We start from the raw sequence: 14,442 nt of genomic DNA on the forward strand, positions 1-14,442 counted from the left end.
ACTTGCTCCGTTCGCCAGCGGCTCGGTCCGGGAGCAGTATTCCCAGCGCCCGCACCCCAGCACCACGCACACCGTGCAGCTGGGACCCCGGTTTTCCAGACTCCTCAGGCAGAGAGGCAGGAGTGAGGACAAGGATACACTGGTAGGGTCTGGTGAACAAAACGTTTTCTTCCTTGATCGCTAATGAGGTTGAATGCCAGCATTACAAACCGTTTGCCTGTGGAATCAAATAGAAATAAACGTTTCCCGGTTTCCCCTCGAGTGACAGGGCGCTGGGTCACAAGCGCTGTGACTCTTTACAGCTTCTTCTAGCGGCTTTGCTCTCTAAGCAGATACCTGCTGAGGGGTGATGGTAGCCAGCAGCCGAGCTGAGGGCCGAGGGCCGTTGTGAGGTGCTGCAGGCACTGCCCTTGGGACGCCGGAACGCGGTTGTGTTTCCCTGCAGCCTCTGTACTCGTCGCCACTTTCTGTGTTCCCCAGGCCGGTCCATGGTGAGACGCACGTTACCGGGCAATGGCTGTGGAGCCGCCCAGGGGCACAGAAGTGGCCGCGGACCTCCAGCCCTTCGGTGCCATAGCGAGCTCAGCCCCTTTCCTGCCGCTCGGCGTTGCGGCTTATGCCCGAGGTCGGTCAGTTTGTCTTGGCGGTGGCTGCGGCCCTGGGGCCCGGGGCCAGCGCAGCCTCGGCCCTTACCGGCGCGGCGGCGGCGGCGGCGACAGCGGCGCGACCGGGCGCACCTCCTCGCCGCCGGGTGGCGCTGCGGCACCGCCGAGCGGGTCGGGGGCGCTCCTGCCGCTCTTCGCAGTGGTGGGCGGGGCCTGTCCCGTTCTGCGCTGAGGCACGGGAGGGGCAGGGCCGCCTCTTTCGGTTGCGGCCTTTCCCGGCCCCTGCTGCGGGTTTCTGCCGCTCCCCCCGTGCGGAGCCGGCTGGCGGGGGCTGTGCAGGCGTGTGCGGGAGTGGTGACGTCTCCGTTAGGGAGGGCAGAGCAGAGCCCCCGGACTCCCGCTGTGGAGTGTCGGCTTCCGTGTGGCGCTGAGGGGCCGCAGGGGCCTCCCAAGGGGCGCGGTGCTGGTGGTGCCTTCGCCCGCCCGTCACGGCTGCCGGCCGGTTCCTTGGGTGGGTGGCCCGGGAGGCCAGCGCTGTGACCGCGGCCTCCAGCCCCTGGCGGAGGGGTTCAGAGCAATACTGCGCGGTCCTTGAGTCCTTAAGCACAAAAAGGCGTTCAGGTTACAATTCTCGTACGTCGAAAGGAATTTTGTGCAGGCAGACTGATTGACTGCTGTAAGTTTTGGGTATTTTTCTCTGTCACTCCTTAAACCTTGCGCTTAGGAGGAGATTGCTGGTCGTAAGTTCAGGTGCTCTCGCAGTCTTGCTCTCCATGAGGCCTCTGGAAAGTTCTGCATACTGGAGCTGGGTGGAATTCATTGTTCTATTAATTTCTGTGTGCTTGTGAAAGGAGAGAGGCTTAGGAGGAAGAAAAAGTGAAAAGGAGTCTGTTTAGGTACTGGTTTTATCACCTTAGATAATGAATTTGTTTCTAAATAGGAGAACATAACTTAGGGTCATCTTTTTATAGCATATTTCTAGCACAGTTTTATTCAGGCAGGTGCTGCTGTCTTAGAATTCAACCGGTTATGACTTTCTGACCAATAGATAATGTCAGTGCAGTGTTGTTCAGGTCAGTAAGGCTATGAGTGTGCAGACAGGTAGATGCTTCTTGTGCTAAACATCTAGGATTGCATTATGTTACTTGTACTCAGGTCAACTGAGTGGCGTTCCTGTTAGTGTTAAGATACAGACTGCATTTTGTATAGGGCTGTTTGATGGGTTTGTCACAAGTAACAGGAAGAAATTTATGCTTTGTCCAGAGCTAATATACAACATTGCAATGCAGAGAGTGTATTTGGTTACTGCAGACTTGCACCTAGAGCAAAATGAAGATACCCAGAAGCAGTTGAGCACAAATAAGATGCTACTTTGTTAATGACCTCAGCTGTGATTTTATTTGTTCTTTAATTATGACATTTTAAGCATTCCATGAGACAGAAGAAAGTTGAGACCATCTCATATAAGGGTGTCTGTGAAATGTTACTAACCAGAAAGTGTTCCTCTTAAAAACCAAATGAAAAAACAACAAACACACCACCCTGAAACCCATCACTAAACACAACTTTATGTGGGTTTACATTATCATAAGTCAAACACAAAAATGATGTTCTGTAGCCTGAGGTGTATTACACTAGAACATAAGATATTTGGATATAGTTTTGGGCCCAACCACAGGTTTATTCCGTGGTGGTGTCAGTTTTCTTGCTCTTCGCATGAATTTATTTTCTAATTTTACAGGGGATAAATGATCTTTGAGTCTCATTTTTCATGGTGACTTGTTGTAAATCCTTACAGACATGGGCTGTCATCACTAAATATATGTAGGATATAAAGAGTGTTTCAGATGAAGGAATGATGTGTTTAAAATTACATATGTTGGACAATCCTTAAGTATTCACATGCCTCAAACCTTAATGTGAAACTTTTACATGTTCTACCCAAGCTTGATTTTTTACTGTTTTGTGTTCCATTGTCATTGTAGATGGTCAGATTAGGTTTGCTTTTGGAGCACATTAGATGGTTTTAAAGGGTTTGAGCATAATACATCAGTACAGGAACTCATGGTGAAAGCTGTTTTACATATATTTAATAGTATCTGAAACTTTTTCAGCAACGCATACAGTTGCCTTAACTGTACCTCTTAATGTGAACAGAATTATTTTGTCAGCTGGATAGGCTCCTCTTCTTTCAGACAGTTAATACTATAGGAGAACAAGAATTTCTCTCTCACACAAAATATAGGTCTTCCTTTCATTAGCTTCAGTTTAGCTCCTTGCATCTTGCTGGAACAAGCCCGAATACTGTATTTCCTTCTCTGAGATACTGTGTGTGTGTGGTTTTGTTGTTCTCCACCCCCAATGATTTGTTGTTAACACTGTGAGGTTTATTCAGCTGAGCTCCTGAAAATTGCTTGTATGGATTATTCCAATAACTGTGGAATCAGCATTTTTTTCTGGCTGTAGCCATAGTTTTCCTGCTCAGTTCAGGTGATTATTAGATTTCAACTATCCTCTTCGCTTGCCTCCTTAAACAGCTCAAGAATGTGTTTGTGGTTCTAATGTGCAAATTTTCAGGGTGGTGGCAGTATTTGTTTTGGGAAAGAAGCTTCAATACAACTGGTTCAGCGGGTTTTATCTTTTTTTTTTTCATTCTTGTTTTCAGGAAATTGCTGAGACGGAATACTCAAGAGTTCATAAAAACATACTTGTTTTTCAGATTAGAGCTATGTGTGAAAGTAAACTGTGATGGGAAAATATACCAAATTTTGCTTTTTGATGATAAATAGGTAAAAAACTAGAAGGGATTTTTAGTTCTATTAAAGCAACACGTTTAGTTAAAATATGAGCAAAGCTAGAATAGAGCTCCTTGGAAAATAACTTTGTAAATGCATTTCCTGTTAAAATGAGTAATTATCACTTCAGTTCCCTAGTCCTCAAGAGAATTCATCAGCAATAGACAGAGTATGTTGATATGTTTGAGGAAAAAAAGGCAGAAAAACATATTCAGATGTTCTCTGTAAAGGCACACTGTATGAACACACATGGGAGGGGAAGCACAAATGTATGTTAGTGCTTTTTCGTTTCAATTTTAGAGGAGAAAGGAATTGTCTGTGACGTGGTCGCACTGAAATACGTCTTCCTGCTTGTCTTTGGGAAACAACCTTAAAATTCTAGATAGTGAAAAATGCCTGATAAAGAGATAAAAAATGTGTTTTAATGTTTCATAGCCGGCAACTTCTAGATGTGATTGTATAGCTTCATTAGAGATTAACTTGTTGAAATCATGCCACTTGTTTGAAGTTAATATATTTACACACATAATATTTCTTCTTTCCTTTTAAGTTCAAAATCTCTGAAGATGCAGAAGATGCATATGAAGATATATGAAATCCAACAACTACCTGGGCATGAGATGCACGCAGCTGAGCAATCCATTGCTCCCCTGTCTGCCAGACATCAATTTCATGACACAGATGAGAGTTTGGATCGAGTTTGGTATACCTGGCGTCGAAGGAGAAGGGCAAAAGAATGCCAAATCAGGTGATAAACACAAAACATAATTTTCACTGAATGGAGCAGGGGGATCAGACCTGAAGAACTCTGGTTTTAGTAGTTTAAGTGCAGGCTAAGGCAAAGGTTTTTGTTCACAGGCATGCCAGACAGTTCTGAAGGTACTTGTGGTAACTTGAGGACATGCATTGGCACAGTCAAATTTCATAAATTTTTTTACTTTCTAATGTAGAAAGACTAATGATTTAATCTTGCCCACCTCTTGTGTTTCTTTTGTTTGTTGAAGGAATCTTGACAAAAGTGGGATGGCAATTCTTTAGAGATTAAAAGCCTAATATGTGTTGAACAACTGGAGCTGATCCAGCAACTCAGCCCTGCTGAAAGAGGCAGGGCCTATTCATGACTCTGTGCTTTAATTAATTACCTTGATGTCTTTGGTGCTTATTGGGGCCTTCTGTGTGTCAGTTAACTCTTAAATCTCTTTGTGGAAATAAAAAAGGGATGGTGAGGGGGGGAAGGTGACAGCCTCACAGCCACAGATTAGTGAGTTGAACTGGTACAAGGAGAAGCTGGGTGAGAAGTAGGACTGCTGTGGGGGAGGTAGGAAGGAGAGCTGCTGGTTTCAGGCGGGAGTAATCATTAGGCTGGCTGCTGTGGAAACAAGTCTGACTCGGTTGACTTCAGGGAGACAGTGATGTTATTGCTTCTAAATCACAGAAAGGCCCCCCAGTTAATTAGCAGCTTCCTCAGTAGTATCAAGTGGGTGTAAGTGGACTGCTTGGAAGATGTTTCAGCAGGCTGGGTTTTCTAAGGAAGTATGTCCCAGTGTGTCTTATAATGATGCAATTTTGCTTGGTGAATAGTCCTGTTAATGGTACTGATTTCATGGGGTAAATATTTCATATAGGCATTGATCTTTGAAAACCAGATCCTTGGTATTATTACTGAAACTAGCATAAAATTTCTTACTTTACTGCTGCCTTGGAACTAATAGAGGAAGAGTGCAAAGGCAACTAACCTTTCCTTACATTCCAGGTATCTGGCAAACAAATTCTTCTATATATGGGCAAAAAAGACATTTGGACAAGTTCTCCCTTCCAAAGCCAGGTAGATAAAATTACAGAAGTTGAGTGGGGGCTTTTCTTCCCTTTTTAAATTTTTTTTATGTCTTAGTGCTGTACCATTGGGCCGAGAGTACTGGCTGCACAGAAAATACCTGGATGGATGTCTTAGAGATCACTTGAAGGTTTCCACTGAATACTCTTCTTCCTCCTGTTTTTTGACTGTTTTTGATAATCATGGTTTAACTTTACAAACTAAACTCATGGAATCATGGTTGTCTTGATGTAGTTGAACTGTATGTGCATATAAACACTGGGGTAGGGTTGTGGTACCTGCTTTGAAATGAATAATTTTTCAAAGTTACAACTAGAGGTCTTGCAGTTCAGTTCATTTTAGTGTTTGCACTGTGTTCTGAATGTGTATTCATTTATGCTTTGTAACTGTCTAAAATACCTGTGGCAGAGAATTTGTTTCTGTTTTTAGCCTCCTGTCAGCTACTGAAACCCAACACTTGGATACTTCCTTCTTGTTTTGCTTTAATTTGCATGTTCATTCTTGTTTGACCACACCCTTGGGAATTGCAGCAGTTCCCAGTGGGAAGACCTGTATTTGTTACAGTCAGAATAAGATCAGGCCCTTAGTTACCCAGTTTCGTTGTACTGTATCTGACTGTATGTAGTTGGAATACACTGTACATGTATGTCTGCCCTAGCTGGTAAATGGAAGTTGTTCTGTGAACCTCTCTACTCTGCTATCCCATATGCTGCATTTGCACTGCTTTGGCTGTGTCTAAATTCAGGACAATGATTACTTCTTTTATTTATTTTTTTAGGCGGATGAGTAAAAGTACATTTTATGAAGTTTGGCTAGTAGCATAAGCAGTAATGAATTGCCTTTTTAGACTTCAGAGTCCCCAGTTATCTATAATTGCAATGTTCTGTTAGTGCACCAAGTCCAAATAATTATCATATAGAGCTCATTTCTTTTTTCTTTTTTTCCTTTTCTGCTTGAGTGCTTGGAATGACTTAGCAACTTGGCTCGGGGTAGGTAGCTCTGAACTGCAACTTGTGAGAGGATTCAGATGTGTTTTACTGAGGGATCTCCGGGTATTCCAAGCCTAATCCTGTTACTACAGACCTGACCAATTTCATTAAGCTGGTGGGGTAGTTGTGATCAAAGGTTGTGAGTCTGCGTGCTTTTTGTTTGTTAGCTTGTATGTTTTCATGGGTCCTTCTGTTTTCCTCCTCTCTGTCACAAAGCAGAAGAATGTTTTTGAAAGTATTTGTATTCCTGTTGATGAGACTTTCCAGTTTCAGAAGAACTTTTCCAGTTCTTAGGCTGCTGCCCAGGTCATCTTGATCACATGGAAAAATGCTTGATAAAATATTTTAAAATGAAAAAAAACCATGAATTGTTTGAAGTAGTAGATAATGACCATTATTTTAGTTAGATGATCAAAATCCTAATTCCTTCATGCAGACCCTCCTATCTTTTAATTTTCAGTTATTCACAAATCCGTTTAAATGTAGCATCACTTCTTACATGGTCAGCTGTGTGGTAATGAAATCTGGGTATAAAAGCAGAGACTGTTTTATATGTGACTTGTGAATCCATTTTGTGCATGGCTTAGCAGCCATTGGAAGGAGAAGGTACATGAGCAGATGAACAGCTTTGATTTTAGTGTGGGTGATGTGCAACTAGCTGAGGGAGTTCTTAAGCCTATTTAAGTGTTCTTAAAGAAGATTTTAAATTTAGGATGACCTAAGATCAGCTGTTTCTAAGAACATAAGGGAACAATCCAAGTGTTATAAAAGCTGAAGTAGCTTTTGTATTTATTTCTATACATAAAATATTTTGTGTTTAACAAAGTAAAACACAGAACTGAGCATAAGAGATACAAGTTATTCATAGGTGTGAAGTCAACTAGCACTGATATTTGGAGTCGGCAACATCTGTCTTTCCTTCCTTGACTTTATGTGAAGTATTTACAAGCAGTAAGCTGATTGTTTCTTGTCATACTTCATAAAGTCGTGGAATAAAGTGTCACAGTAGGATAGTGGTATTTAAGTGCAATTAGATACTGTTGGGCTAATCAGACAAGGCTGGAAAAAAGGTAGCATAATCTTCATTAAAACTGATTTGTGGTCAACCTTTCATATGTCCAAATCTTTCAACTGTTTAGATGCTTTTATGACCAGAAGATTCTTCAAAAAACTTTTGGAGAGTGGAAGGAGTGGTGGACTGTTTGCAGAGAAGGAAAGCTCAGCCTCAGAGCAGAAAACCATTACAGGTTTGTGAAATGACTTCCTGTTTTTATGTGTATATGAGGAACTTTGTTTAGGTTCTGAAGGAGTTACTAACACCAGTGGGCAAATTACATCAACAGTACCTCTAGGCCAGAAGCAATGTCTTCATTGATTATCTTCATATTTCCTATCCAACCTATCTTTACAGTATAATGGAACTTGAAAGAATCCTACTCTGGGCATTTGGTAGCTATTTCACTGAATGGCACTTTTTCATTTCTCAGGCATTTTCTCTGCAATTTGATGTTCAAGGCCTGGAGAGCCCATGTAAGGCAGCAACAAGGAAAGAGGAACAAATACTATGTTGTACAGTCTCATGGTAAGTGAAGTGCTTTATTGGGTGGCCTATTGAGATAGGAATTTCTATGGGCAATATTTACAGAGAATCTCTGTCCCTTGTATGTGTTTGCACATCACCTCCCCCCAACGCTCCCCCACCCCATGGAAATGTAATGCTTTTAGGTGCAGATGGTTGTCTGTCTTAAAGCTGGCAGGGGGGTTCTGTTTGATGTAGTACCCTGTAGCTAGCTAGTTATTTAGGGATGCCAGTGAATAAGCTTAAGGGCCACTCCATCTGCTCTGGATTGCATTGTTTGTTTTGGGGGGTGTTTTGGTTGGTTTGTTTGCTTGTTTTTCTTTATCACAATATGTGTTCACGTAATTATTTTTTGATAGAATGTGTTACTGGAATTCTATCAACTGTGACTGTAGAAATTAGATAGTAATTCCCTGGGGTATTAACTGCACGTCTTATCTGTATTCACTATTCCTTCTCGCTTGTGTCTTGCAATTGAAAAGAGGCCCAAACTGTTGAATGCACCGTATCTTACTGTGTAGAGCCTTTGTTTTGCAGTGGATTTGTCATGCTTATGAAATTGCATATATTGATTGCAACTTCCTTTGGCTTCAGGGGGTATGTTCCCCTGAAGGAGAGGATGTCCCTGTGTTAAAGGTGATCCTGTGGTTTTGTTCTGTGCTGATTTGCAAAATAAGTTAACTGGTCTCTTTGCATGTGAATGTAGCCTCAGAATATTACAGAGACTGGGCCTTTGGAAACAAACTGAGAGGCTATCTAGATTTCCTCTCTTACTGAGGGCAGAGTGCTTACCGAAGCAGTTGTGTTACTTACATACAAAAGTGACTAAGGTAGTTTAATACTTGATTCACCAGATCACAAGGAAATCTTAAACCATAAGTGTGGTGGGGTTTGATGTTTTGTTTTTTTTTTGGGGGGGGGGCTTGGTTTTTTTTTTTTTGTTCTGTTTTGTTTTTTGCTTTTTTGTTTGGTCGTTGTTGTTTTTTTTTTTAGTTTGTGTGAAATGGCATAAAATCAGTGATGTTTTTTCTAATAACTTTGCTTCTATAGTGTCAGTTCTGGGAAGCCAGACTGTTGTGCAGAGAAAGTGCAATGCACTGCATAAAGTGGTAAACTGTAATTCGTGGCACCACTTCTGGTTTTAGCTGCATGCTCAGCTTGCTAAATGAACTTAACTTGTTTCTGGTTGATTTCTCTGCTTGTGATAGAGAATAACTCTTGAAAAGCTACTGATGAACCTGATGAACTTCTTTTTTAAAATGAAACAAAGGAAATCCTGTGATTCTTACTCAGTAAGGTTGTTACGCTGAATATTGTTCTACAGTTATATGCCCTGTAAGCACTGAAGACAAAGCAGTGGCATTGTCTGATAATTCACGCTGCTCTGACCAAGTGGCATGATGCTGTCAGCGTTTCAAAGGTTCTTGCCCGTTTGACACCCTCAGCCGGGATGGTTTTTCGCGGCTGGTGGTGCTGTTTCAGGGTTTCCCACGAGGTGTCACTGCGGGTTGAGGGGGATGGAGCTCAGGGGCAAGTTAAAGAGCAGTTCAGACGTTTAAGTGGTTAAAAAGTGCTGCATTCATGCATGAACTTAAGATGAAGTATTGTTTTTGGTTTTGTGCACAGCAAAGAAGCAAAACTTGCTCAGGACTTGGCAGTGCTGGCTGGTTTATGTTGATGTCCGAAGGACAAAACGTGGGATGCAGTCTGTGGCATGGGCATTCAGGGAAAGAAGCTGTTTGCGGTGAGAATGGAATGGAAACAAGCAGAAAGGCACTGACCATAATGCCATGGGTTTTACCTGTGTCCTGTTATCTCTTCCTGCAGTGACTTTGTTCCATGTTAGAATTGTTTTTTCCTCCTTTTTGGGGTGTGTGTGTCTGAATTCTTCTGGTACATCCAGAGACTGTGAATTTTGAAGATTGTTGTTCATGCATTTTCTGGTGAGGGGAAGGTGATTTCTTGCACTGAGCTATGGAGCCTGCATTTGAACATGTCTGTAACATACCTTTGGCAGCATATCGTGGGCAGTGTGGAGAAGACGCTACCAGAGCTGCACAGGACATAAAATGAACGTTTTGGCTCTGCAGCATTGGGCCCAGAGCCTGCAATTTCGAGTAAGTCCCAGGAGCTTCCCCTCCTACCAGATCTAATTTTTAAGTTGCGTGCACATACACATATGACTAATGTTGCAGGTTATTAAAGTATAGGCCTTATACTCATTTGCTTTGTGAATTGCAGTACTTAAGATGGAAGAGATATATATTAAGATATGAGGAAATGGAATGAAGCTGTGTCAGGGGAAGTTCAGATTGGACATTAGGAAAAGGTTCTTCATTGAGAGGGTGGTCAGTCACTGTAGCAGGCTCCCCAGGGGAGTGCTCATGGCACCAAACCTGTCAGAGTTCAAGGAGTGTCTGGATGATGCTCTTGGTCATATGATTTGGTTTTAAGAAGTCCTGGGAGGAGCAGGGAGTTGAACTCGATGATCCTTACAGATCACTTCCAACTTGAGATATTCTGTGGAGAAGGTCAGACCAATTTTTTTTACAAGAAATCTAGGCAAAGCAAACTGGGTCCGTGTCTTGTATTTGCTAGGAAGCAGACTGTCCAAAGGATTTGTTACTGTCTTATACAGTGCTTGATGATAGTGGAACTATTGGAGTTCTCTTCATCACAGAAACTAGCTGCAGGTCAATAGGAGGTTAACCAGGTGTGTGTGTTTGCAGCTCTGGCATTTTGAGCAGGGCATGAAGAGTATTTGCATCCAACTCTGATCTACTATCCCATTAGGAGGCAAGATAGCACTGGTCAGCTGCTTGTCAGCACCCTGCCTCTTTGTAAGACAACATTTCGTATGTCCTAATGAATTTCTGTGATCATATTCAATTCCATTTTGGGGTAAGAAAATACAATCCAGCATTTCATATTCTTAAAAGGTTGTCATCTCCTTCAGTAAGTAGTTCATCCTAGCTGGTGAAAACAGTGTTAAAGAAAACAGGCTTTCTTTCTTTTGATGGAACTGGCCCTTTGTCCTTGTCATTAAATGCAGGTATTAAATGATATTTGATTTAGCCTGTGCTGTAAGATGGCAATGCTGCCTGGTTTTCTTCTGCTAAGGAGATAAACTCATGGCTTGGGAAATCTTATCTCAAGATGTGATTCTCTTTCCTATGAAAATACTCTGAAAGCCTATTATTTTGCCATTTTAATGTAAAAAGTGTGAAAGTATTAATTAAAAAGTTTAATATCAGTTCTTTATCTTTGACCCTGTCTGTGCTGACACTCCTTTGATATTTGTTTCTTGTTCAGTTGGTTAGTTAGGTGTTTTCCTCACCTTGTGGGGAGATACCTCATTGCTCATGGATTTTACCTTGAATTTGCTATTCCTCGTGTGTTCTTCCTTTTGTCTTCTTTATTCTACTTCCCTAATCTTGTCTGTTTTTTTTCCCCTGTTGCCCTCCCTCCTCAATTGTACTGTCAGGCTTGGTTGCAGTGGCGAGAGTTGTACTTGTACTACCAGAATAACAAGCAGAAGGAGACTAGGGCAGTAACTCACAATCGGCACTGGGAGTTGAAGAGGTGCATGGAAGCATGGCTGGGATACGTAAACCTTCACAAAACAAAGAAACTTCAGATTGGTGAGTGAAGATGATGAGTTAGGACTGAGCAGGGCTCAGCCCCTTTGCTTAAGGCACAGTGATGTTTTTATATTCTAGGAGATGCTGCAGTGTTTCTGCTTACTCAACAGATAGTGAGATGCAACTTGGACTGTATGCTGCTAAGGCTAGCTAAGGTTATATACTGAACTGTTGAGGAGATAACTTGCTTTCCTTGTGATTTAAAAGAAAAAGCTTTAGATTTCCCTTGATGAAAACTTGCACATTGTCATTGCACTGCAAGTGATGGAGTGTCTTAACTTTCCCTTCTTCAGTGAGTGCAGTATGTTACTGCTTTAAAACTGCCTTTGTGATCAATAGGAAAAATATAGTCCATAGCTGAGTCTTACTGTGAATTCTTGCCACCATATTTCAGTGCTGGAGCTTCTGTCACTTCAGAACCAGTGGTTTAAGTGTCATGGCCTTACCTGATAGAAATGAGCCAAGGATGGAACAAGTAATGAGTAATTTGTGTGTTTTGTTTTCCAGAGCTGGCCCAAGAGCATCACCGAAGCAGGATACTCCGGTGGTGTTTCTCTAGCTGGTGGCTGTCGTGGGAGTGCAGGAAAAGAATGCATACTCACCAAAAGGACATGGAAAAGCTAGCGTCAAGGATTGCCTTATGGAGAGTCTTTGCACATTGGAAGCATTGTATCCGATCTGTATTTAATTGCTAACAGGGACAGGTTAAAAACATTTCCTCAGGGAAAAGATCTGATTAATAAGCAGGAACGTTGTGCAGTAGCGTGGGTGACAACAAACATCTTACCATTAGTAAGATGTATGTACAGCCGTACTAACAATTAGTTTAACTGTTGCAATTACAGTTTGTTAACCTGCTGACAGCTAGGAGCCAGCAGAAGATAATTTAGGGGTGGAGAAGAATTGATTACTTAACAGTGAATTGGAAACATACTGTGAACATGACAGTAATCAAAACTTGTGCAGGTAACAGTGCTGGAAATTAAAGTACTGAAGCAAATTTAGATGGAGATCTAGTGCCCCTCTGTGGGAGAAGGTTGTGTATGTATCAGGGTGGATGTTTCTGTGTAGAAGATCCTTTAACACAGTGACAGATGTTGTACTGTGTGTGGAAGAGACACGGCAGTGTGAGCTGGCTGAAAAACACTACAGGCATCATCTGTTGGTAAGAGCACTGTTATGCATCAGGTGGAAGAGGCTGTGGAGGGAAGTTGGATACTTCTGGCTGGCACTGTGCCTTTAATACTAGTAGTGGGGTGTGGGTGTTAAGTGGGCGATGCCCCATTTTCTGCCAGGGTGAGTTTGCCTCTACCATCAGGTTTCTAAATTCCAACTGTCTGAAATCTGCCAGTTGAATCCAAATGGGGAAACTGTGCTGCTGTCCAGAATAATTATTCTTCCAATTGGGAAGCTGCTGATGTAGCAGATTAATCTTGATGCTATTGGCCATTTCACCATGATAGTGCATTTTCCCCATTGATTTTTCCCTGCTTTTTTTTCTTCTCACCACTACCTCAAATGTTTCTGTCTGCCTCAGGCATGAACAGTCCTCCAGCTCTTTTGGAACTGAATTATGTTCAAGTGTGGATCAGTGCTGATCATCAAAGCAGTGGCAGTCAGTAAACATATTTAGATCATAGATTGAAAACATTGACTATAAGAGAACTTTAAGGCAGGATGCTCTCAGAATGCTCTTTACCATGTTCATCCCTGAATCAAGGCATTTTGGGATCATAGATCAAAAGACCTTGTGCAGAAGAGACCTGAAAGAGGAGTGGATCTTTTCTGTTCTTGATAAGGAACAAATTGTGAGTCTTGAAGTGAAGGAGGAGGTAGATTGGGAAAGGACTTGGGTAGTGGTGTTGAAAGCTGAATGAGGAGTTAGATGTCTCATAATAAAACCCTGGGAACATGGAAGGGAATTTTAGTTTAGCTGGAGAAGTGATGATTTGCGAGGGGAAATTGATGCGTGGCTTTGATGACAAGTTCATAAATCTTAGTTGTTGCAAGGAGTAGCATCAAACATGGATTGTAAGGAGCAGCCAGTTCTAAGCTGTGGAGTGCCGGTTTGAGTTACGTGAAAGTTGTGGGCATTTCTTCTTGTTACAGAGGCTCGGGTTTAAGGGTCTCTGGCAGAATGTCGTGAGCACTCATCTTCAGCAGATGAGAAAAAATCTGTCACACCGTCAGCACCAGGTTACAGTGAGTCTGACCTTTCTTTGTGTTAGTATTTCTTCAGCTGTCCTGTTAGCTTCCACTTTCATCTACAAAATGCTGGTTTTTGCTAAATCAGTGGCTTTGTTGCTAAATGCTAATAGCCACAGAAAGCCTCCTGTGTAAGTCAATTGTCAGTCTTAGTTTAGTCCCCTCTTTTCCTATGTTTAGGGTGACTTTTACCAGAAAAAATAATCATAGCAGATTATAAAACAAGGTTGGCATGTGAAACAGTGCAGAAGGCAACCATTGCAGCATGCGGTTTCAGTAGGACATGTAATTATGTCTGTCTTTGGATTCTCTTCCTGCCTTGATATCTGTGTTTTTTCATGTGTATTGTTCTGTTTCAGGTGCTGCAGAAGTTCTGGAACCGCTGGAAGTCCCGTTTGGAAGAGAAGGAAGAACAGCAGCAGCAGGCCTTAACAACAGTGGCTTATGCCCGTTACAGGTACACAGAGAAATACTGATACAAAATTGTACAAAGGTGGGATATGTGGGCCTTTGATTCTCTTTTAAAACCTGGTAGTACCTTTGAGGCATGACCGTTCTGCCAGTTGCTCTTATATTTTCTATGAGTAGTGGAGAATTTACATCCCCTGTTTCTCTGAAATGTGAGAGGGAGATTGATCTAAGCCTAGCTCTGAGGCTTGCTTAGATTCACTCAAAATGAGGCCAGGTCCACAACTGCAGTCATGCCAAATCTATTAGAACTGCTGGAGTATTCTAATTTAATTTTACAACGTGAAATTGAGTGAAATTACTGGGAATCTTTCTTCTTTAGAGGT

General features: G+C 42.2%; 1 protein-coding gene and 1 long non-coding RNA gene across 2 annotated transcripts in view; one reads left to right on the forward strand and one right to left on the reverse strand.

Moving 5' to 3' along the window:
* Positions 1–143: 143 nt before the first annotated feature.
* On the reverse strand, positions 144–819 carry LOC134170145 (uncharacterized). The gene is made up of 2 exons (XR_009967134.1): positions 337–819; positions 144–217 (listed from the first exon to the last, which is right to left on the reverse strand). It is a non-coding gene; the product is annotated as an uncharacterized LOC134170145 (long non-coding RNA).
* Positions 820–943: 124 nt separating this feature from the next.
* SFI1 (SFI1 centrin binding protein) overlaps positions 944–14,442 on the forward strand; it is a 28,479-nt gene continuing 14,980 nt past the window's right edge. Inside the window, exons 1-12 of the mRNA XM_062631280.1 lie at positions 944–1,281; positions 3,951–4,148; positions 5,154–5,225; positions 7,363–7,470; positions 7,711–7,805; positions 9,429–9,546; positions 9,820–9,919; positions 11,287–11,443; positions 11,951–12,112; positions 12,538–12,608; positions 13,553–13,645; positions 14,008–14,105. Of these exons, the coding sequence (XP_062487264.1) occupies positions 3,967–4,148; positions 5,154–5,225; positions 7,363–7,470; positions 7,711–7,805; positions 9,429–9,546; positions 9,820–9,919; positions 11,287–11,443; positions 11,951–12,112; positions 12,538–12,608; positions 13,553–13,645; positions 14,008–14,105 (1,256 nt within the window). The 5' untranslated portion in view covers positions 944–1,281; positions 3,951–3,966. The remainder of the gene's footprint in view (positions 1,282–3,950; positions 4,149–5,153; positions 5,226–7,362; positions 7,471–7,710; positions 7,806–9,428; positions 9,547–9,819; positions 9,920–11,286; positions 11,444–11,950; positions 12,113–12,537; positions 12,609–13,552; positions 13,646–14,007; positions 14,106–14,442) is intronic.

The sequence above is a fragment of the Pezoporus occidentalis genome, unplaced genomic scaffold (genome assembly GCF_034315485.1).
Source record: "Pezoporus occidentalis ecotype Australia unplaced genomic scaffold, CSIRO_AGI_Poc_V1 ctg37, whole genome shotgun sequence".
In the NCBI taxonomy this organism is placed as follows: domain Eukaryota; kingdom Metazoa; phylum Chordata; class Aves; order Psittaciformes; family Psittacidae; genus Pezoporus; species Pezoporus occidentalis.